The following is a 25,265-nucleotide window of genomic DNA, read 5'->3' as shown; positions in this document are numbered from 1 at the left end:
AGTCAGTTTTGAATGAGGACTAAATACTCCTTCCTCTTGAAGTGCCACGTTATTTTTGTTATTCTCGGGATGTGGGCATTGCTGGCATTTATTGCCCATCCCTGATTGCTCTTGAGAAGGTGGTGGTGGGTTATCATCTTGCAGACCCTTGTGGTGAAGGTGCTCCCACAGTGCTGTTGGGTAGGGAGTTCCAGGATTTTGACCCAGCAACAATGAAGGAACGGCGGTATATGTCCACGTCAGGATGGCGTGTGATGGAGGGAAACTAGGAGGGAAAGGAGCACCTGCTGCCATTGTCCTTCTAGGTGGTGGAGATCATGGGTTTGGTGCCAAATCTTATCGGCAGCAAACCTAGGAAATTATAATGCAAAAAGTTGACATAGGAAGTCAACACAAATGTAAGACTCTTATATTATATAGATATATTCATAAATAACGTAACCCCCATATACTTTCCAAAATCTATGACCAGTGTGTAAGAAAAGGGTCACCATTATAACACCACTCTCAGGCTCCCAGTTTGCTGCTTTCTCTCTCTGTGATGTATAGGTATATTTAAAAGTTTGCTGCCGTAGAAGCCTTGGTGACTTGCTGCAGTACATCCTATAGATAGTACAGTACATACTGCAGCCAGGTATGCTGGCAGTGGATGGGTGCCAATCAAGTAGACTGCTTTGACTTAGATAGTGTCGAATTTCTTGAGCGTTGCAGCTGCACCCACCCAGGCAAGCGGAGATTATCCCGTCACACTTCGGACTTGTTCCTTGTAGGTGGTAGAGAGGCTTTGGGGAGTCAGAAGGTGAGCCACACTCCACAGAATACTCAGCCTCCGACCTGCTCTATCAGCCACGGCGTTAATGTTGCTATTCCAGTTGAATTTTTGCTCAGTGGCGACCCCTGGATGTTGATGGCAGTGTAGTTGTTATGTTACTGGACTAGTAATCCAGAGGCCTGGACTAATCTATTATAAAGCAACAATCCCACCCAATCTATCCTGATCAAATCTCATATAGTTAGGAACTTCAAAGCAAGTGATAGGCCAGTTACAGAAGGCATAGTCAGTTCTAATTCTCTAATACAAATTTACTAATGAAAGCACTGATTAACAACAAACGATGCACGATACTTTATAAACGATTACAATGTTACGTTTTCTTCAGTGTTCCATTCCATATAAAAGCTTCCTGACTTTACTGATTCATAGCTAAACTAAACTGGTTTGGACCGGACCTTTTTGTAACTCTGCTGCTGCGAGTGGGGAAAATGAGTGGTGATGATTCATTGTTGTTCTACTTTGCTGTAGATCCAACAGTGCCAGAGGAACACCCAGGACAACGTCAGGAAAGAGAAGACAGACCCTGCAGCTGAGAAAGGGCCTGTGGAGAAAACGGCCGCGCAGCCGACCCCCCCAGCCCCCACGTGTTTAGCCACTTCTGATCAAAAGAAAGCTGATTCAGTCAAGTCAATAACACAAGGTGAGAGATTGTGAGGCTAAAGTTTGATTTATATATCACTGTTTACACTTTTCTGTAATTTATATAAGTAACTTCAGTATTATTCATATTACTCCAGTGTAGGAGAGGATAGATGCATGCGAGAAGAGTATTTTCCCTTCACCAAGATTGTTATTATCATTTGCTGTGGTCTGGAGACACGGCAGCTGCTGTTGAGATGTCTAAACGGTTAAGTTTAATGTTCATGCATCAGTGATGGTTAGTTAGACTGGCGGTTCACTCCTGCTCCCGAACAGGGCAGAGGTAGAGTCGCTGTGTAATAGAAGTTGCGTGTACAAGGGAGTGAGCATATGGACCAACAGAGAGCTCCAGTGAATGGGGCCTGTGGTGACAGGCCTCTCCTGGACTCAGCACAGTCCAGCTGGTTGTTCCTGACGGAAATCTCATTGTTCGCCATGTGGTTTCTTGTGTGTTGCTCATCAAGATGGTCGATTCAGTCTTTTGCTCTTGAATTAATATTCAAATATCAAGAGGAAGCTTTATTATTTTATGCCTTTGCTGACAGGTTGTGTGCATGATGTCAGTTTAATGTTGGCTAGAAAGTGAATTGTTTCTTTTGTACAATGAGCCATTTGGATTCACTCATGTCTTTTGATTTGATTTTGTTGTTACATTTGATGCCATTTAAACCCGTTGCCCTTGGAGACTGCCTGGGATGTTCCAAATATCATAAAACTCTTCTGCTGGCCAACAGGACAAGATGGGGCTTTAAACACGTTTATAGGCCTCTGGTGCCAGCAGAGCGAGAGTTCACATAAAAATGCACTCCGGGATTATAGTCAGACTGTGCCTGCATATTAAGAACACGTCTTTACGCTTTCCCTCTATTTTCTCGACACTCTTTCTGTATTAACCCTTAGAACTCCACAGACGATGTACTTACTCGCCCATCAGCAGCCCCCTTTTTTGATTGACATGGAAATAGTTTACTTGACAGGGCACACCACTAACCCCAGAGTTCAAACCTGATACCTTCCTGGTCTATAAGGCGCAGTTCTGCACTGGACAGTGCATTTCGTAGCCAAGCCACCAAGGAAGCTGCTTGTGTCTTTTTTTTAATGAGTTACTATTCACACTGGTCATCTGGCAAGAAATACTTAGATTGGCGTTGGCCGCTGCTTAGTTTTTCCTTCCCTACTGACTTGTAATGGGTTATTGTTGCACAAGTGCTGAGCACCCGATACTTTGCTCAAGTCACCATCTTTCATGTGTGAGCCTAGGCAATGAGTGTTGAAAGGCTATTTGGTGATGGGGGGGCACCATAGCCAAGCCTGATTCTATCTTCTCTTGAGGTCCACGTGTCCATATTTTATCAGGGCTCACTGGATTGTGAGCAAAAGCTGGAAGTCTAGTTTTACCTTGATGCCTCTTGTAGTGCCCCTATCACCAACCTTTTTCAAATCAACCAATTCAGCACAGACCATATATCGTACCTGGCATCCCCCTGTAGATCAGCCCCACGACAAGTGGTACATTTGCCAACTGGAGCAATCAAAGGAAGAGAGTGTTGTTATTGGGAGTCAGTTGATTGATCATTCCTGGATTTGTATCTGGTGAAACTAGGAAGAATTTGTAGTTTATTCTCTGGTCACAACAGCAAAAAACAATTGTTTAACATTGTTGACGACATGAACCTTGGGTGAAGAAATGGGCCCTGTTGTGATATTTTAAGAAAAGCAGCAGCTGTTTCACCTCTGGCTAGGAAGGGTGCAGCAGGAGATTTCACCTTTCCCATGAGACCATTACCCGTGGTGTGAAGGTATCCTCAACTGAGTTGGAAAGGATGGTCAGGAGCCAATCAAAATAGTCAGTGTTATTCTTGGGCATGATCAAATTGTAAAAAGAACATCACGTTAACAACAGTGCCTTAGTGCGATTTTCTAAATCCACTATTCCTGACATCAGTCACCTGAAATTACTGTAATTGACGGGCATTTTTTATGTTTGCGGTTGGTTGGAAGGAAGTAGGAGGCATGGATTTCTGAGGTAATATCATCAACTTTCTAACTGCTCCATTAGGCCATGAAGCTATTAGAAAATGTGATTATAAAGATTAGATAATGGAAAATACTGTGAAAGCCAAGTTAAAAAAGACCCTTCTACTTCAATGTGAACCAGTCTATTTAGTAAGCAACTAAAGTATGTACAGTAAATTACAGAGCCGCTGTTAAATGAAGTTCATTGGTTCAGTCATAGAACGGGGACAACATTCAGTAACTGAGTTGGTTTCCATTAATATCAAAACTGCCTCATTGATTCTGCTGGGCAGATTTGGCAGTGACAAAAAGTGTGCACGTGCATGATTACATAGAATTTTACACCGCCGAAACAGGCCATTCGGCCCAACAGGTTTATGCTGCTGTTTTTGCTCCACACGAGCCTCCTTCCACCTTACTTCATCTCATTCTATCAACATATCCTTCTATTCCTTTCTCCTTCATGTACTTATCTAGCTTCCCCTTAAATGCATCTATGCTGCACCTTGTTCCACATTCCAACCACTCTCTGGGTAAAGAGGTTTCTCCTGAATTCCCTATTGGATTTATTAGTTGACTATCTTATATTTATGGACCAAAGTTTTGGACTCCCCCACAAGTGGAAATATCTTCTCTACGTCTACCCTATTGAACTCCATCATAATTTTTGAAGACCTCTATCAGGTCACCCCTCAGCCTTTTCTTTTCTGGAGAAAAGAGCCCTAGCCTGTTCAATCTTTCCTGATATTCATAACCTCTCAGTTCTGGTATCATCCTTGTAAATCTTTTTTGCCCTTTCTTCAGTGCCTCTATATCCATTTACGCACATGTAAGGTTGTGAGCATGTTCTTAAAGCAACTGCACACATGGAAAGTCACTTCACGGCTTTGTGGATCTGGCTGGAATTTTCCCCGGTGACGAGCGGCCCAAGAGGTCAGCTTGCCAGCCAGACACAAGGTGGTAGAGCCGGTGCCAAACGCTGGTGACATGACCCCTTTGATTTTGCCACCACTGGCTCTTTCGGTCAGAGGCCAGGCCTTTCACAGAGGATGTCTTTTTTTTTATATTGCTGGCCTGTCCGGACAGTCTGAGGGGTTCACCCATCACTCCTGTGCTCGCTGACCTACATTGGCTCCCGGTCCAGCAGCACCTCAATTTTAAAATTCTCATCCTTGTTTTCAAATCCCTCCATGGCCTCTCCCCCTCCCTATCTCTGTAACCTCTTCCAGCCCTACAACCCTCCACGATCTCTGCACTCCTCCAATTCTTGCCTCTTGTGCATCCCTGATTTTAATCACTCCACCATTGGTGGCCGTGCTTTCAGCTGCCTAGGCCCTAAGCTCTGGAATTCCCTCCCTAAACCTCTCTACTTCGCTCTCCTCCTTTAAGACGCTGCTTAATACTACCCCTTTGATCTTCAGTAGTATGTTTTCCTCACGCCACTGTGGAGCACCTTGGGACATTTTTCTACATTAAAGGTGCTATATAAATGCAAGTTGTTCTTGTAATAATAAGGAAAGTAAAAGAGCCACAGTTTATGGTGGGTTTGGATGTCCTATTTCAACAGCCTCACTGACCACAACATTGCAATGGATTTGTGTTGAATCCCTTGTTTCAGACTCGCGTGGCCTAATCTTGATATTCTTTGCATCAATGTATTCTCAACACCAAGTGGGCGTTGTATCTGGTGCGATATGTATTTCCATTATTTTGTTTTCTTTCCCTTCCTGTATTTTCTCCCCTTGTCCTGGCAGTATAGACTCAGACTGGAATATGATTCTACAGGCACCTGCTGCCCTCCAGTACCTCACTAAAGAAGCCAAGCTTAGGTATGTGCTTGGAAGGTGAGCGTTGGCAAGCTATTTGACTGTGTGAGGTGGCTGCACAGGAGAGCACAGTCGTGGCCTCGCCCAACGTCAGCACACAGCTCGCATACTCTGCAACAGGAGTCACTGGATGGCAGCCAGGAGCAGGGATGCTAACCGATTCGGTCCCCCCTCCCCTCCCTTCCCCCACCCCCAGCTCAGGAGCAGTGAAGCTGGTTACAGTGCTGCCTTGGCAGAATGTTGAGCGACTTCGGTGGTCAAGTTGATTACATATAAGTGCACGTTTCACCGTTTCGGCATGGCTTTGTTTTAATGCAACTCAGAAGATTGTGATTTGCAGTTTAAAGAAAGAAATGCAAGGCTGCGGGTGTTATCGAAATTATGATTCTGTTTCTGGATGCAATACTTCCCTTGGACCAATAGACAAAGCCAACCTGTGTGCCTTTTCCCAGAGAGAATTTACAGCTGGTCGTTGAAGATTTCTGGTGGTCGCGTCTGTTTCATCTTGGCCATCTGTACAGTAAACTGTGTGCACACAATGGCCTGTAGCCTGCACATTCTCTTCAAGCGGAAGAGAAAATCTGTCACAGCATATCTGTTTTGTCTGATTCTTAAAGCTTTGTGGTTTGCAGCAGTGCTGGTGGGAGGCAAATGGGAGGTGGGGAGGGGGGAGAGAAAGATTCAATTCACTGTGAGCCAGCAGGCGTGGATTGAAGCAATGGTCTCTGACTCTTACCTTCGACTCGGCTGCTTCCCCTTTGGGACCAACCCCTTGTTTCCCTGCCTGTCTCAAATAAATGTTATTGTGTGTCGTGCTTTGATTTGTAAATCACTAGACAACGACACTGCCCAAACGCAGAGACAAAAAGTCCCAGCTGCTGCTTTCCTTTCAGTTTATTCCCCTTTTTGGAGGGTCTGATTGTAAATTAGTCGCTTAGTCAGGACTAAAAGAAAAATCCTTTTTAAAAAAATTTTTACCGACATGATCTAGATACATGAGGAATCAATCTTGCCATCTTTCCCCAAGGGCTTGGTTTGGCCTGAACTAATCGCAATCAATTCTTTTTCTGGGGTGGGGAGGATGCTGTTAAGATGCTTGTAATCCATACAGTGCCTTATTACCACATTCTGATGTGCATATATTTGCTTCGGAGTTTTTTCCCCCCCCCTTACAGACTTCAGCTTGGACACCTGTTCTTTAGTTCAGTACAGTTTTAACCCGCCCCCTTGCTGGCCTTCTCTCTTTATTTCCCCTCTCCTAGCAGCTTGAGGTTACTGTACTCCAGCCAAGATGCCCCCTATCTCCTTCAGGACTGGAGGGCAGTGCCCTCATTTGCATGCAGCTGCGAACAGCCTGAGCTGGGCTGCCCAAAATCTAAGCTCCAAATTATTAGGCCATCGTGTTCCAGTAAGGGGCGTTCTGATTGGTTAATGAGATTAGCCACCAGCCAAATGGATATAGTCGAGTGTTTGCCATTCACCCAATACAAAGAAGATTAGGCCTCACCTCTCGGTGCCTGTGTTGAAGGAAGGAAAGAGAAACTTTGGCTGTAACAACTTGTTATTATCCTCCAGCACGGACAGTAGTTTGGGACCACTGCTTGGATTTTTTTTTTAAAACTGCTTAAGCTTCTGATTTGATTCCCTTTCACCTTGGAGTTAGTGAAACAGGAAGAAGAAAGCTATCAGCCACTTTTATATTTTAAGCAAAGCTTTGTGGTGGATGCATTGTTTGCTGCCGGCTTCAACTTTACTGATCATCTGCGGCCTGGCAGATTGCATATGGATTATACTGGGCTGTGGTAGAGGCTGATCAGACAGCCAGCTCAACCCAGGTCAGTGACTCTTTTACAGCAGCTTCCAGCAGGTGTCTGCTTCAGTTGTAAACATTAAAGATAGTAACACACGTGTCATAATCCCACTGTTTAGTCTTTAACTTTGAGAAGTTCTTTTTTAAAATTCATTTTGCACAGTGTTCTCTGAGACACTGTCGACCTAAACTGGCATCTTGTGACTTGGAATGTAGGAATTGTGGATCCTCCTTAAATTGTTTCTCATTTACCAAAAATTGTTACTTGAAATAGAGGATATGGACCTCTTTATTTAAAGGAATAAAACACACCTTTTTGGGATACACTACTTGCCAGTTAGTGGGATAGGGAAGAACTGCAACAAAAAGGATCAAATGAAATCAGAAAACAGAGAAGGAAGCAATCAAAGGACTAGAGCTGGGGCAGTAAACACACTGATGTCACTTGTACTCTGGTGAGTTGCTTTGTTTTTCAATCCCCCAAAGTTTGAGTTAACTGTTCCCAAAGTGAGTGAAATTTTCCAGTTCTGTACCATGTGTTATGCAAAAAATGACCATTTCTACTAACCTAAACTTTAGCTCAGAATACGCAGTATTTAAAACTGGGGGTTGTTGGGGGGAGGGTGTAATTTTGACTTTGTGTAACACGGGTGATAGTGAGTCGGCTGCCTGTTTTACATCTGTTGATTTTTTTTTTCTCCCATTGACTGCCAATTGAAATAAGAATCAGGAGAGATGTAAAACGGGCTGCAGACTCACCATGACCCGTTTTTACACTATCGCACAAAGTCAAGATCCACCTCGGTGTCTTTCAAAGTCATGCGATACACTTCTTGTTCTGTCGAGACGTATCTTGTTACTGGCTATGGAGCATTTTTTTTTTCAGTTTGATTGAAACAAATGAACATCTTTTTGTTAGAAATCCTCAAACGATAGTTTGTAGCTCATGGAACTGAATTTTTATAAATTTAAAAATAATTCTGGTGGTTGATTAACCTGAATTATTGTAACATGGCAGTTGAATGTAAATGTAAGGGAGGGGTTGGAGCATTCTTTAATTGTAAAGTACTTTCCTTGGCCCTTCTCAGTTGACAATATTTCTACCTTTTTTTAATATTTCTACCTTGTTTTTTAAAAAAAACAATTCTTCAGTATTATTCTTGCAGTCTCCAGGAGACCTGTATTTTAGGCCACAATGTGGCTCATCTGATGTCTAATACAGGCCCTAAGGAGAAATTTCCATCTAGTCCAACATAGATCAGAATTATTTCCAGTCTTGGATCTTGATTGGGACATACCTGTTACTGGAAAGTTATGTGAATTCTTAAACTGAGGTACTTGGGCACTGCTTTCATGATTGTAAGAATTATCCGTTGCTTCAAATCCATTCGTGTTGTTTTTCTAAAGATGCTAATGCCCTTTTGCATTGCAGAAGTGCTGACAGTGACAGTCCTGATTGTGGGGGAAGAAAGTTTTTAAAAAGGCTTGCATTTATATAGCACCGTTCACATTCTCAGGATGTCCCATGGGAATTCACAGCCGTTGTATTAGATTTGTACGTAGTCACTGTGTGAAGAGGAAGAAAGACTTGCATTTATATAGCGCATTTCATGACCTTTGGTCCCCCCCCAAAGCACTTTGCAGCCAATGAAGTACTTTTGTGAAGTGCAGTCATGGTTGTAATGTAGAAAACAGGCAGCTAATTTGCGCACAGCACTGTGGTAATGACCAGACAATCTGTTTTAGTGATGTTAGTTGAGGGATAAATATTGGCCAGGACACCAGGGAGAACTCCCCTGCTCTTCTCTGAAATAGAGCTGAGTGGCAGCCAATTTGCGAACAGCAAGGTCCCACAAACAGCAAATAAGATAAATGATCGATTAATCTGTTTTTGGTGGTGTTGATTCAGGGAACAATGTTGACCAGGAGAAGCCCCGCTCGTCTTCAGAACAGTGCCGTGGGGTCTTTTATGTCGACCTGAACAGACAGGCAGACAGCTTCGGTTTAAAGTCTCATCGGAAGGACAGCACTTCTAACAATACAGTGTTACCTTAGTGCCGCGCTCGAGTGTCCACTTAGATTATTTGCTCAAGTCCTGGAATGGGCAAGAGTGCTACCAATTGACACTTAATGGAGTAAATGAGTCCATACTGGTGCCTCTGGAGGTTTTCCCGATTCCTTCGGAGGCAGCATTGCCACTACCAGCATCAGTTGCCACTATATTCTAGCCACATATGAGTTCAATGCTCAACCCACCTGTACAGGCCAGAGGTGTAGGGGGTGATTTTAAAGTAGCGCCAAAAACAAGCACAAAGTCACGGATCAGTTGCTGTGCCCATCCGTTCATGCTGGCGCGAGGCCCGAGCCATTTTAAGGCTCAAGCCACGTTAGCATGCCGCCAGCTAGCTGCGGGCACCCCCTGCTGCAGCTCGCCGGCATTGGAAGCCCTGCTCCTCCTGGGCCCACCAAAAAACAAATTGCACGTTTCCTGGGCCGTTTTGTGAGTGACCTGCGGCAGTCTCTTTTAAAGACTGCGGGTAAACCACTCACCCCCTGGTACCAATGAGCAGAGCGTGCATGGCGCATGCTTTGCCCACCTGTACCTCTATTTTGTAATCGGGAGTCCTACATACTGCGTAGAACCCGGATCTGCATATTTAAGCAGGCTCCCTCCTGTTTCAGGTGAGTGGGCTGTCTGCCTATTTGTAGGCCCACCTGAAAATTGCATCAGGCAGGCCTTGGGCATTAATAGGACGGCCAAGCTCTTCCTTTCTTACCCCCCACCCACTTACCTCCTCCCCACTGCCAATCTTCAATTGCGGGATGCCTGTTTTTTTTTAGTGAGAAGTGGGCAGCTGTCAGTTGAAAATCAGCCATGTGGTGCTCTCAATATTTGTCTGTAGAGGTCAGGGATTATGAGTGGGTGACTTAAGGGCCAGCAGGTTTGCGGCAGAAAACCACTGGTTTCAGTTATATTCCTGCTCGCCTGCGGCAGAATGCGGCCGTTCTTTTTTACCCGCTGGGCCTCATTAACATGCCGACTTACTGCCCGGGTGGGAAGTGGCTGCCAGCGGAGATTCGGGAGGCCCATGGCTGCCCGCCGGCACTCGGGTAAGTGTGGGGACCAAGGTTCTGGGGAACTCTTGCGGCATTGAAGGAAGGTGGGTCCATAGCAGGGGAGGCCTTATGGAGCCCAGAGGAGCCCGTGGTTTTCCCGTTGCTTGCCCGTGCATGTCATTTTAACCCTACCCGCCTCCAACAAGAGAAAGCACCACCACCTGCTCCTAATCATCAACGGCACAGCCATTGCTGAGTCCCCCACTGTCAACATCTTAAGGGGGAGGGCGGGGGGGGAGGCATCACCGGTGAGTAAAAGCTTATCCAGCCATATCAACACCTTGGCTGCAAGAGCAGGGCAGAGACTGGGGACTCTACGATGAGTGACTCGCTGCCTGATCCCTCAAAGCTTCTCGACCAAGGCTCAAGTCAAGAGTGTGATGAAATTCTCATCACCGACTTGGATAATTGCAGCCACAACAACACTCCAGAAGCTCAACATCATTCAGGACAGAGCAAGAAAGAAATAACTTGCATTTATGTAGTATCTTTCACAACTTAATAATGTCCCAAAGCGCTTCACAGCCAATGAAAATCTTTTTTTTTAAATGTGGTCACTGTTGTAATGTAAGGAAACCTAGCAGCCAATTTGCGCACAGCAAAGTCCCACAAACAGCAGAGGTAAATGACCAATTAATCTGTTTTAGTGATGATAAATGTTGGCCCGGACATCAGGAGAACTCCCCTGCTCTTCTTCAAATAGTGTCATGGGATCTTTTATGTCCACCTGAGAGGGCAGAGGGGACCTCAGTTTAACGTCTCATCCAAAAGGCAGTACCTGAAACAGTGCAGCACTCCCTCAGTACTGCAGTGAAGTGTCAGCCTAGATTATGTGCTCAAGTCTTTGGAGTTGGGCTTGAATTCACAACCTTCTGATTCCGAGGCAAGAGTGCTACCACTGAGCCAAGGCTGACACCTAAGAGCATTTCACTTGATTGGCATCCCTGCCAAGGGACACGATATCCATCCCCTCCACCACCAGCTCACCGTGTCTGCAGTACGTACTGTCTATAGGTTGCATTGGAGTAAATCACAAGCTTACATTGACAGCATCTCCCAGCCCCTTGACTTCTACCACCAAGAAGGACATCATTATGCAGGATCTGTAAATGTTGCAGAGGATTAGGGTAGGATCCCAGAGCTTGTTTGCTAAAGGTGCTTTGTCAGAAGCATTTTGATCCTTTGGCGATAACATTGTTGTTTCCTCTATTTTAGGGAAAGGGCCAGAGAGTGTTAATGCGAAGAACACCTCCCCTGCCCCCACCATGACATCCGGCAACGGCAACACGACTTCATCTGTAACAGCAAGCGTGCCGCAGAGCACCGAGAACAAACCTCCACAGGCAATTGTCAAACCACAGATCCTGACCCATGTCATCGAAGGGTTTGTCATACAAGAGGGGGCTGAGCCTTTTCCAGTGAGTAGCTTCAAATTTAATGTTCACTACGGGCTTCAATTTAAATTCATGAACGTAGACAGTGCTCTGATGTTATGTAGCTTCCACTTGTTCCAGTCTGCTGCACTCTCTCTTTTGTTTGTGTGTTCCCACCCTACAGTTTAAATGGCAGCTTAGAGTCGTTTAACTAACTATCGACACTAAATCTGGTCGCCGGAGCAGTGTGGATGATTGAAAGTCTTCCGGCCTGTCATTTTGTGTGTCTTCTTATAAAATTTATGTCTGGTGTATTTGTTCGCTTAGTGTATGACAAAAGCTTCCTGGTTTTCATGCTACTAATTGCATTGCGGCTAACAGCATGCTTGGTAACGGAACTTTAATTGCACTGGTTACTGACCATTCAGTCCCGTCATCAGTAAGCCACTGCAATGCAAGTAGACAGAACAAATTATACCCAGCTAGACTGAGCGACGGGTGACATTGGACAATACAATACAAATTCCCATACATAGTTGGAAATCAGAAACTTGGTAGGAAATGGACTCGACTCCAAAATGCTCATTAGACCATAACCAAATTAAGTTCGGACCCTGGACATGCTGCTTGTTTGCCGGTTTGCTGTTTAATGCTACGTTTATGTTATATAGGCGGACAGTCTCGGTGATGGAATCTGCCCTTTTTATATTACAAGTCGGATTCCGTAGCACGGAAGCAACACAAATAACAGCTGGGCCTGTGCAAAGTTGCAGGGGTAGAGTTTTCAAATCGTGCGATTTAAGGTTTTATTTTCCAGCAGCCGTACCTTCCCTGATGATCGGAAAAAGCCACCTGAAATTTCTAACGGGGCTTCTCCTGGTCTCCCGGCGGAAGATTGGTGGGACCCCCCCCCAAGCCCCAAACCCCCCCCCCCCCTCCCCCCCCGCCAAAGAAGCAGCGTAAACGGCTAAAAATGGCCACCCACACCGTTTCTCCGTGGGTCCCACCGAACACGCGGCGGGAGAACCCTGTGGAAACCGGCCTCGGTACGTATGCAGCCGCAGGCAAAATGCCCCGCCGGCCTGTAGGGACCTGGCTGAGCCTGCCGGCAGGCAGAAAGGATGGCGGCGTCTAACCTCAGCGGCACCATCCCTATTGCCGCTGCTGCCGATCGGAGGCCTTGCCGCCACTTCAAGTTGGTCCTTGAAGTCGCTGGAAGTGACAGCGGCTCCTCATTCGCTCCACAGTGCTGCCGCAGAAGTCAGGGCTGCTGTCGGCATAGTTACAGCGTTAAATTCAGGTAGGGAGTTTTAGGGTCGTTTTAACCTAACTCGCCAGGCGGGAAACCCATGGGATCGGGTGGCACACCAGTTTTACACCCTGCCCAATATCAACTTCAGTGGAGCGTAAAACCAGCGTTGCACCCGATCTAGTCAATTTTCCGACGGGCAGGCTATGTTAAAATTGCCCCTCTGTGTCTGGTTATAAAAGAATGATGTGTGTGTGTTTTTTGGGGGGGTGACGGGAGGGGGTTTCTCTTATTTGCAGTATAAAAGTCAAAACAAGTAAAAGCTTTCAGGAGATTTTGCACTAATTTACAATGACATTTTCATGTCTGTACTTTTCTTCTCATCACGTTTGAACCACTTTTTGAATGATTTCCACAACCTTCTCTCTCGACGCTCTCTTCATGGGCAATTTTTGTGAGTGTTCACTTTTCTATTTTACGATACTGTATAATGTTACTGATTATTTTTTAACAATGTACCGTGGCAGTGTCCTGCCCTTGGCTTTTTGCTCAGCTGCTGCTATCCCACCTGTGTGTGTCAGTGTGTAACTTGCAATAAGATTAATTTGCATGTTAAGCCAGTTTTGCTTGCAAACTTGCCTCGGTGTAAGTAATGAAAATGTATTGATTTTTGTGTCGTCATTCAGAACCTATGGGGAATAACAGCGTAGGAGCATCTCTTGTGATGTCACATCAGGGACTGGGAGTTGCGTGCTTATAAGCTAACAATACATACACACGAACGTGAAAAGACGGACAGGAGACGACCCACTGGTCCATCCAGCCTGTCCCACGCAATTGTGATACCTTGTGCATCACAATATGTACACTCCCCACGCCACCCAAAGCCATGTGATCTCCTGGGAGAGAGGTGGCGCAAAAGGAGAGAAACCATTTGCCCTTGAAAAATAGAAGGAACTAGAAAGTGAAAGAGTTGCAAATAGTTTTTTTTTCTAAACTTCATACTTAGTTGGTGTGAAAACCAAAATAAGACAGAAACAGGAGGTAAATACACAGAGCTCGATAGGTTTTTGTTGGGTAAGGGTATCAAGGGATAAAAAGCTAAGGCAAGTAAATGTTGAGGTACAGATCGGCCATGGTCTAATTGAATGGCGGAGTAGGCCCGAGGGGCCGAATGGCCTACTCTAGTTCCTATGTTCCTACTGAGCTGCACAGGCCAGGACATTCCTGAGTTTTATCCCGATCTAGGCTGTACAACTGGCCTCTTCATTCCCAGATTGGTTGGGGGTGGGGGCGGGGTGGGGGGGGGGAAAATGAGTCCATGTTCCTGCTCTTGACTTTTGTTTAATGAACCTTCTGGAGAGAGTGCCTGTGTGGACGGGATGGAGGTCAGCTTTGATGCTTCCTAAAGGTTACAACACTCCTAGCGTAGGCTCAGCCACGAAGAATGACCACTTGAGTGAGGTACTAGGAGATGGCTGGCACCTGTGGAACTCTACACAAGCGTGAATCGTGCTTTTGGGAGAGGAGAGACGGGGATAAGACTGGGAGAAAACCGCAGATATGAGACAAAATAAGTGAAGCAGAAAAAAATAAAGATTGACGGAGACAATGAGAACGTAGGAACAGGAGTGGAACATTCAGCTCCTCAAGCCTGTTCCGCCATTCAATTAGATCCTGGCTAATCTGTATCTTAACTCCATCTACTCACCTTGGCTCTGTAACCCTTGATACCATTGCCTAAAATGACAAGGCGGAGGAAGGAGCGATTATTTTTTCAACTGTGAAGATGTTTCTTTATAGGGACAGTGGAAAAATATCACCTACAGAAGATGGTGCAAATCCACTTTGATGTTTTTTGTATTGAACTGAAATGGTTTGCTGTCTTCAGTAAATATCTGAAATAAAATCCAAATTGCAACTCTATCAATTTCATGCACAGCAAAATATAAAGCAAGGAAGGAGCCAATGCTAATGTAATTTTTTCCCTGATAGCCACCATTTAGCAAGAGTAAACACTGCATCAAATTAAGAGATAAAAAGTGACTTACTTTATAATACATTGTATCCTGAAATTGAAAATCTGGGACTCTCTTCCCACAAAAAGCTCGATAAATTGAAAATTGCGAAACCGAGATTGATAGATTTTTATTGGGCAAGGGTATTAAGGGTTACGGAACCAAGGCAGGTAGATGGAGTTAAGATACAGATCAGCCATGATCTAATTGAATGGCGGAACAGACTCGAGGGCTGAATGGCCTACTCATGTTCCTATGTTCCAACATTTCTGTTCGTATGATCTCATTCCTGCATCTGAATATTCAAATTATCCTGAAATTTGACACCTATATCAGCTGTTGATTGTGTGACTGCACCCTGGCATGGGACAGGTTACTAGCAGACTGCAGTTGTGCAGCCTTCTTGCTGTGACATATCAGTCACATCTCATGAAAGAGATAGGAAATAAAACAGACAGCCTTCTACAAAATAGCTGATCAGAGATCAGTTTGTTTTGGATTTCTATATGTTTAAGTAGCCCACGTCTAGTTTGGGATCCCGATCAATCTAACACACCTTCCTAACCTCTCTTTGCTATTTATAATGTTTGAAGATACAGCTTTCTGGTGACCACCGTACATTAAAGTACAACTGCAAGTGTCCCCATGACTGAGATGAGACATCAACTAATTGACCCCTTCATGGCGTCTGTAGCAATGGAAGATTCTTTATTATTGTTTTACGCTGATCAGCAATCTTCAAAAAAAAAATCAATAAGCAAATGAGACTCAATAACATTGACTGGTGATTATGCCCAATATTAAGGCTGAAGATTGATTGAATGACTAACCACACAGCTTCATTGTCCAGCTTAGCTCAGTTGTTCATTTGATTTCTTGCCTCCCATTTTGAAAATTGTTTGCCTTTGCATCATAATGTTCCATGTGTATTTTTATTTCATTCTCGGGATGTGAGCATCGCTGGCATGGCCGGCATTTATTGTCCTCCCCTAGTTACCTACGGTTTGATACAACTGAGTGGCTTGCTAGGCCACTTCAGAAGGTGGTTAAGAGTCAACCACGTTGGTGTGGGACTGATGTCACATATAGGCCAGACCAGTTTCCTCCCCTATGTGGGTAATCTAAAACCAAACCCTTACAAATCAAATTAGCTGACAACCCTACATACGTTAGATGGAGGTTGGATCTCAACTCTTCCATTTTGTTTTATTGATTGTGTATATTTAAAAAGAATTCAGATGCTTTCCCTAATAATTTGCTCCTTGTTAGTTTTAACTGCAAGCTTGTCTACAAGTAACACATTTACAGATTGGTTTAACCTAATACACAGAGGAAAATATTGAGCTATTCTCTTCATAAAAAAAGTTCAAATTTCCCATTGCCTCTCCATTGGAGACTAAAAATCAATTACATCTTCTTTCCCTTCCTTCTCCTACTCTTCGAATAGTGCTATCGGATCCTGAGGGGGCGGATGGGGCTTCAGTTAACATTTTATCCAAAACACGACACCTCCAACATTGTAACACTCCCTCAATACTGCACTGAAGTGTCACCCGAGATTGTGTGCTCAACAATCTTCAGACTCAGAGGCAAGAGTGCTGTCACTCAGCCAAAGCTGCATCTGTTAATGTTCAAATGATACTGCAAGAATAAATGTTTAATTACAATTGAATAAAGCTTCCTCCAATGGCTCAGTGGTTAAATGTGCCATTTAGAGAGGTACTAAACCATAACAGAGCTGGAAGGTTCCAGATTTGGTCCTTCATCTATGCTGAGTCAGCTGATCTCAGTTAGCCTCACCATCCCTGGGCTTGGAAGGGGAAAAATTAGCCAGTTTTCCTTGCTCTGTATGTGTGGATATTCGACTCGGCTGTAATGCATCTTACAGTTACGTAGTCTGCCAACGTTCATTGTATAAGTTCTCACTGGAAGAATGGCCCCTTGGGGAGGAATGAGGGAACTGCTGTCACTCATTGAACTGTACCCCAACATGAGTCAGTACCTTCAGAGGGTGGGAGAGAAAGGATAATATTGGGATGGAGGCAGAAACTAAGAACTACTGTCTTGTAATAAGCTAATTGATTTGCTGATGATCCCCATTAACATAACTGAATTTTGCTTTGAAAGATGTATAAGCTCAATTTTGTCAGCCTGGAATATGCGAAGTAATTTATATACATGTTCCAGTTGAAGAAACTGGTTACAGGAGACTTTTAGTACTGATGAATAGCGTTTCAGCAGATAACCATTGTCACCCAAGCATCTGTATTGTTTAGATTGAGATAATATTAACTAAAGTGGAACTGTTGTGTGTTGCTTCCTTTTACAATATTGGTCACTGTCGCCATTTAAGAAACTGCTTCAGATGAGGTTGGTACAATGGTTAGGTTGAGGGTTTCCACCTATAACCTCCCCACATGTTGAGTTCCTAATGTCAGGGAGGACGTCTGGGTGAGGGAACCACGCTTGACTGCTCTTGGTTCAAACCCTCTGGTGCTTGGTTTGAGATCCACCGGCAGACACCTGGGGAAAGATCCCCAAGGGCCCTTTTAAGATGGAAAATGATGTTTGGCACTGGGAGATCTGAAAAGGGACGGGAGAACTAACTCACATAAGATGCATCGAATTGTTCTTCTTTTACTACTTTGTAGGTGGGCCGCTCTTCTCTGTTGATTGAAAATTTGGCCAAACAAAAGCAACAGCAGCAGCAGGCATCTGTACAGCCAGCGGAAAAACTGCCACAATTGAATAATACGGACTCTGAAATGGACGATCTCAGTCAGCAAGGTTTGTGTTTGAACCAACAGTACCTTCTTTATTACGCTTTTTATGTAGCAGGACTGTGCAGTGAACTGGACGTCAGATTTAAGTTTTACTTGGGCAGGTTAAGACAGAGTTTTCTTGCGTGCATTTTATTTGTAATTTCCATTTCATTTCTATAATTCCTAAGGCTTGGATACCGCCCCTATTACTGGGGCGCTCTTCTAGCACCTCTCTAACACACGGACAGGACACAACAAAAATATTGTCGCTTAATAAGCAGCATTCTTTCACAACTAGCCTCCCACCTCTTTCTCTTCATCAAGTTGCACTGAATATCAATACTGGTCAGTTGCACTGGTGCACTACCTTACTTTGGTCAGTTAGGCTGTTGGAGCTTTTCACTCGATCGCAATCTTTCTTGCCTTTTTAAAATTTTATCATTGCTGCTGTGATCATCGCTCCTCTCAACTTTCCTACGGGTAAATTTTCTGGCTAGAAAGAACTGACGTGCAAGAGCTGTGAAATCAGGCAGGAGTCCCTTTCACCAGATCCCCACCCAGTTTGTGAGAGCTTCATTTAATACCCTGATTCCCCTGCAAATAAGGATAACTTACCTGATGGAGCAATTTTCTCACTGGGAATGTGCACTCTGCTCACCCATATATTCTGGCCTTTCAGGGAGTGAACACATGAAGCTATATACCTGGATCTTTCATTGCTGCAACATCAGCATCATCAGTGAAGAACACAGATGCACCAAGCAGGTTGTTCACCAGGACAGTTGTTCACCAGGGCAAATGCCTTTGTCACTTTCCCCACAGAAACGCAGCAGGAGAAGCCAGGCTGTTACTCATGGCACCCGTGTGACCATTCAAGTTGCTACACAAAATCCCATGATGTTCATGACCCATTTCCACTCTGTGAGTAAGCAGGTGGTCAGTGACCAGCAAGACATGATCATACAGGTGAATGCCTGCTTCTCAGGCAACACTGATGATTGCTTTACTTTAACCCCCTGTACCTGTGTTGTTTGAAACAGAAGGCAGACTGGATAGAGGACCAAAGGCTACCCTCGTCAGTCTTGCCTCACGACACCTTTGCGATAGCAGGTACAATGAGGCAAATGCAGCCACCAGGATCATTGAGCACACTACAGGCATCTTGAAGCTGCACTCCTGATGCCCGGACAGATCAGGGGGTATATGACAGTGCACCTTAACCCGAACCGTAACCCACCAGATTCTTCCAAGATCACTGTTGTCAACTGTACGCTAAACAACTTTAACATTCCATGTCCAGTTATTGCAGAACACCAATTAAAGCAAACAGAATGCTGAGCTTTAGTGCCAAATTAGTCTGAGGTCATCATGCTGAAGCTGTTGTGACAAAAATGAAATATTTTGCCTAGAACTGACTTTGTAGTGGAAGAGTAGGATAGTGAACATACAGAGGTTAATTACAAAACAGTAGCACAGAATACAGATTGTGATTTTATTGTTTTTGATTTGAGGAGCAGGTTACTATATCTAGTGTAAATATATATGTGTATTATACTGGTTATATATTTGCTTGTTCATCTGCTAATCATTAAATTTGCTTGTTAGTTTGCTTTGCTTGTTAAGAGGCTGAAACAAGATGTGATGCTGTACCATTTTTTTTTGAAGATGTGAGTGAGGTCCCATGGCAGCACAGCATGGATCAAGTAGCCAAAGCTATTTACAAAAAGATTTTCTTGTCCTTGGCTTGCTATCAAAAACATACCTAGATGTCATGGACAATAAAGATACTCACAAAACTTATAGGGATTTAAGACTCACTTTATGAGAGTAATCTAAGATTCAGAAGCCAAAGTTTCTAGAGCAAGGAGGGCAGAAAAGACTCAAAAACATAACGACTGTACAGTGCTCTAGTAAGGCCACACCTTGAATACTATGTTCAGTTCTGGTCACTGAGGCACATGGGAAGCATTAAAGTCCTACAAGCTATACAGAGAAGGGCCACTAGGCTTATCCATAGTGTCAATGGACTGTGTTACAAGGAAAGGTTGTAAAATCTTAGACTCATCAGCCTTGAAAGGAGACAAATGACAAGGATCTGAGTATAAGATAGAAAAGGTTAATCCTGAGCACTATTGCAAGTTAAACTAAAACTGCCGGGCAAAGAGACAGGTACAAACTGGTAGAAAGTAAATTCAGGACTGAGATCAGGGAGCACTTCTTCACACAAGAGACAAGAGTGATTAATACCTGGAAAAGTCTTCTGGGTAAAGCGGTGGAGGGAAAAACTCAAGTCATTTGAAGAGGTTACTGTGATGGAAGGGAGTTGTAGATTTCTATGGAAGGCCGAGTTGGATGAATTGATCTAGAGAAGCCTAACCATGGAGTGAGTAGAGGAGGGCAGAAACTGGAGGCTGATCTAAACTGGGAAGAATAAAAATTACCCAATTTTTGTGCAGTGCAGGAACTGGCAATACCTGAAAATATCCTCGCCGAACCATCATCATCAGCTATAGTACACTAGATGTCATGTTCAATTAAGTGCCTGAGCTGCACTGTTCAGTGGCCTAATACACCTGCATCAACATGGTCCTCTGCAATAACTCAATTACCATGGATGCCCATCCTTTGATCTGCTGATAACTTATTCTATGCCAGCAGAAGGAAACTCTGAACAAAGTTGAAATTCCTCCTCCCTGAATCCTCACTATGTTGAAATTAAGATGAACTGCCCGGTCTCTCACTCCAACTCATTCTTTCCCATGACATCAACACTGTGGAATTCCTTTAGAGATCTTGATTTTCCCTTCCTCCCATAAACTGTAATCTTTGAAAACCCAAGCTTGGCATTAACGAAACATTACTTCTTGATTTATCTTCTCTCCAACTTTAGTAATGTCTTTTGCTGCAGGGATTTGGCCCTAACCTAGATTATTCAAGCGTTTTTTTTTAAATGGTTCTTGTCACCATCGATGGAATTAGATTTTTTTTTTGTAACAAGTAATGTCAATCTCGTGTGATCCACAAAACATGCTCGTCTGCTATTTCAGACAAAGCGGTTTCTGTTTAGAAATAAGGTTGGTAGGTTTACCCCAGCTCAGATTGAATTAAAGGGGGAAGCCAAGCCTTAACCAATGTGCGTTTCTTATATACTAAAGCTTTCGGTTTTAAGAATCACATTTAATTGAAATCTGGGAACAGGGATGGGGGATATGGAATATTTTTATACCTCACTGCATTGGACTCATTTGGCTGTTAGGTTTATGCACCTTTTTCAGTAACCATTCTTTACTTCTGTTCAGACTCAAAGGAAAAGGAAGAGGATGCTCTCAAACTGAAGTGTGAATTTTGTGGAAGACTTGATTATGCCCATAAGTTTAAGGGATCGAAAAGATTTTGCTCCATGGCCTGTGCAAAGAGGTAAACTGTCAGCGAAACCACGAGATATTAAAGACTTTGCATTGATGATTGATTTTTACCTTTTTGAGGTGAGGTGCCTGAAGATTGGAGGGTAGCAAATGTTGTGCCTTTGTTTAAGAAGGGCGGCAGGGAAAGGCCTGGGAACTACAGACCAGTGAGCCTGACATCTGTAGTGGGTAAGTTGTTCGAGGGTATTCTGAGAGACAGGATCTACAGGCATTTGGAGAGGCAGGGACTGATTAGGAACAGTCAGCATGGTTTTGTGAGAGGAAAATCATGTCTCACGAATTTGATTGAGTTTTTTGAAGGGGTAACCAAGAAGATAGATGAGGGCTGTGCAGTAGACGTGGTCTACATGGACTTCAGCAAAGCCTTTGACAAGGTACCGCATGGTAGGTTGTTACATAAGGTTAAATCTCACGGGATCCAAGGTGAGGTAGCCAATTGGATACAAAATTGGCTTGACGACAGAAGACAGAGGGTGGTTGTAGAGGGTTGTTTTTCAAACTGGAGGCCTGTGTCCAGTGGTGTGCCTCAGGGATCGGTGCTGGGTCCGCTGTTATTTGTTATTTTTGTTAATGATTTGGATGAGAATTTAGGAGGCATGGTTAGTAAGTTTGCAGATGACACCAAGATTGGTGGCATTGTGGACAGTGAAGAAGGTTATCTAGGATTGCAACGGGATCTTGATAAATTGGGCCAGTGAGCCGATGAATGGCAGATGGAGTTTAATTTAGATAAATGTGAGGTGATGCATTTTGGTAGATCGAATCGGGCCAGGACCTACTCCGTTAATGGTAGGGCGTTGGAGAGAGTGAAAGAACAAAGAGATCTAGGAGTACAGGTTCATAGCTCCTTGAAAGTGGAGTCACAGGTGGATAGGGTGGTGAAGAAGGCATTCAGCATGCTTGGTTTCATTGGTCAGAACATTGAATACAGGAGTTGGGATGTCTTGTTGAAGTTGTACAAGACATTAGTAAGGCCACACTTGGAATACTGTGTACAGTTCTGGTCACCCTATTATAGAAAGGATATTATTAAACTAGAAAGAGTGCAGAAAAGGTTTACTAGGATGCTACCGGGACTTGATGGTTTGACTTATAGGGAGAGGTTGGATAGACTGAGACTTTTTTCCCTGGAGAGTAGGAGGTTAAGGGGTGATCTTATAGAAGTCTATAAAATAATGAGGGGCATAGATAAGGTAGATAGTCAAAATCTTTTCCCAAAGGTAGGGGAGTCTATAACGAGGGGACATAAATTTAAGGTGAGAGGGGAGAGACACAAAAGGGTCCAGAGGGGCAAGGGTGGTGAGTGTCTGGAACGAGCTGCCAGAGGCAGTAGTAGAGGCGGGTACAATTTTGTCTTTTAAAAAGCATTTGGACAGTTACATGGGTAAGATGGGTATAGAGGGATATGGGCCAAGTGCAGGCAATTGGGACTAGCTTAGTGGTATAAACTGGGCGACATGGACATGTTGGGCAGAAGGGCCTGTTTCCATGTTGTAAACTTCTATGATTCTATGATTGCAGTAGCTTCTGTGGCAAACCGAATTTTAAAGCTCGAGACTTTGATTTCTCATTAACTTTCCTGGAATGTCCTATGGCTCAGTTGGTAAATGTCCTGACCGGTGTGGATAAGCCACTCAACCGTACAAGGTCCCAGGTTTGATCCCTGCTCTATACTGAACTCATTCTAGATTGTGTTAGTGGCACTAGAGTCGATGCTCGAAGGCTAGGATAGCGAAAAATCAGCTAGGGTTCCTGCTCCTGGTCCCTGTCCAGTGAAACTTGCTGGAAAGTGCAGGTGTTGGGTGGGGACCCAACTCTAATTTGGGTGTGATGCTTCCCATAATCAACACTCACTGTTTGGATTCATGTGTGAAGAACTTCTAATTGGAAGAGACAATGAGGGTCAGCCAGTGCCAGGGAGCCGTGCCTTAGTGTAAGTCAGCACTTTCAGAAAAGGACAAGGAAAAGAACTTACATTTGTTTCAAGTGTTCTGTGAGAACAATGTACTTAGAGAATTATTTTTATCTTTTGATATTTTGAAACTTTCAGTATGCCTACCTTTTCTGTACCAAAAGTGCAAGAATGTTTTAAAGCTCTACAGTGCAGAAAAGTGATTAATGTGGAACTTTGGATACCAGATTTTCTTATTTGATTTGTCACAAAATACATTATAATTATGTGACTCCACCCATTGAGGGTTCAATCTAGTAAAAGGAGGCAAACTCGTACAAATCCAGATGCTTAAATGATAACTAAGTTTGTGTTCCATTTTATTCAAAGGTACAATGTTGGCTGCAGTAAGCGAGTGGGCCTCTTTAAACCAGATAAGAGCAAGTACCTTCAGAAAAAGGAAGGAGGCAGAAGAGGACCAAGGAAGAACAGTTTGCATAATACAAATAAAGAGCAACATAAAAAACAGTTGAAGGTAATCAACACAATGACTGACTGACTGTAAAAGGATTCATTTTCTAGTAGCAGTTGTATATCAAAAGGTTTCCCTCCAAAGTGCATCTGGGAGCTTTCCCAAAGGCTTGCTTAGTAAATACACTGCCCTATATGGAGCAGCCATATAGACCAGGAAAATTTCAGGTTCAGTCCCCAGTCTGTGTTTAGTAATCTGATGATACAATTAGCCTCAATGCCCCATGGCTACTGAGGGGAAAACAGCAACAATTTGCCTTTACATAATGCCTTTAATGCTGAAGAACGCCCCAAGTGCCTTGGAGCATTCATCAGCATTAAAGGGGTTATGTAAAGGCAAATTGTAAAGAAAAAGAAATGGACGCTGAGCCAAAGAAGTAGATATTTGGAGAGTGACCAAAGCTTGGTCAAAGAGGTGGGCTTTAAGAAAGGTCCTGAAGGAGGAGAGGGTAGTGGCCAGGCGGAGGGGTTTAGGGAGGCTGAAGGCACAGCCGCCAGTGGTGAGACGAAGGGAGGGGAGGATGTATAAGAAGTCGGAGTCACAGGACCAGATGGGAGAGATTGTAGTGCTGGAGGAGGTTAGAAATAGGGAGGGGGAGGGATTTAAGCATGAAGATGAGAATTTAAATTGAGGAGTTGGGGAACAGGGAGACAATGTAGGTTAGCAAGGACAGGGGTCATGGGCAAGCTGGATGTGATACAGCAGAGTTTTGGATGAGCTGAAGTTTACGGAGGGTGGAGAATGGGAGGTCGACTAGAAGAGCTTTGGAATAGTTGAGTGTGGAGGTATCAAATGCATGGGTGAAAAATCAGCCAAAGTACCCACTCCATATTGCTATCCACTGACCTCTGCTGGTTACTGCATGTGTGTGTTGAAGGTACTTTAGTGTTTTGCTGAAAGAATCACAGATAGTTCTGCTGTGGTTTAGAATAAAAGGCTGTTCTCTGGTATATGATTCCTCAGTGCAGAAATATTACTAAGAAAGAAGACCTCAAGCGAGGATCATAAACTCTTATTTGGTTAGGACAGTGTTAAAATCACTCTGGCAAAAATTCAATTAGTTGTTGACGGCTCACCCCAGGAAAAATTTAAATGAAGTTCTACCCAATTGGCATTTGAATTTCCATCTCCACGGTGGGTGATTGTGTTCAGACACTCAGTTTTCCAGCTGGGCTGTTCACTCTGAATAGCAACATGAATGAAGAAAGCCCTAGAGATGGATACAATACACGCAGCTGGTAGACATTTATAGCCCAAGGATAGAGAGGAAAGAAGAATAACGTTGTTCAATAATAAAGAATACAAGTGGAGAATTAAAGATGCTCAAGGACCCATTGTCAAGAGTATAATTACAGTAACGGAGTGAAAGGCGTAAGTACCCCATAAATTAATCTTTCCTCCAGCCCAGTATACTTGCAGCATCTTTTTTGTGTGTTTGTATACAATCCCTCTTCCCCTCCCACCCCTCCAAGTCCCAGTGCTGCTCATCTCTACAATGCGAGATACTGTCCCTGCAAAAATGATAGATCTGTATTGTATTTACACCATGTGCCATACTATCATGTTGATACTGCAATAGTAGAACATCAGCAGCTACTTAAAAACAGATACGAGTACTTCACAAACCTGTTGGGGTACTTTATACGTTAAAGAGGAGCAAGCTGGGCTGACCTGATGGCTCAGTGGTGTGGCACTGAGCATTATGAAACCTGGAGGCTCGTGGTTTAGTTCCGTAGTCAGCACTGCGAGTGGTGCAGTGGGTCTCTGTATCT

At 43.9% G+C, this 25,265-nt stretch overlaps 1 protein-coding gene across 5 annotated transcripts in view; it reads left to right on the top strand.

Annotated features, from left to right (window-relative positions):
- LOC137301053 (polyhomeotic-like protein 2) overlaps positions 1-25,265 on the top strand; it is a 215,984-nt gene that overhangs the window by 186,767 nt on the left and 3,952 nt on the right. For 3 of the 5 annotated variants that reach the window (XM_067970442.1, XM_067970439.1, XM_067970438.1), the window contains exons 10-14: positions 1,304-1,475; positions 11,459-11,661; positions 17,535-17,670; positions 20,945-21,062; positions 23,352-23,496. In XM_067970442.1, coding sequence (XP_067826543.1) covers positions 1,304-1,475; positions 11,459-11,661; positions 17,535-17,670; positions 20,945-21,062; positions 23,352-23,496 — 774 coding nt within the window. The remainder of the gene's footprint in view (positions 1-1,303; positions 1,476-11,458; positions 11,662-17,534; positions 17,671-20,944; positions 21,063-23,351; positions 23,497-25,265) is intronic. The other 2 variants (XM_067970441.1, XM_067970440.1) reach the window with 2 other exon arrangements.

The sequence above is a fragment of the Heptranchias perlo genome, chromosome 32 (assembly GCF_035084215.1).
Source record: "Heptranchias perlo isolate sHepPer1 chromosome 32, sHepPer1.hap1, whole genome shotgun sequence".
NCBI classification, from domain to species: Eukaryota; Metazoa; Chordata; class Chondrichthyes; order Hexanchiformes; family Hexanchidae; genus Heptranchias; species Heptranchias perlo.
This window is presented reverse-complemented; position numbering and strand designations above follow the sequence as displayed.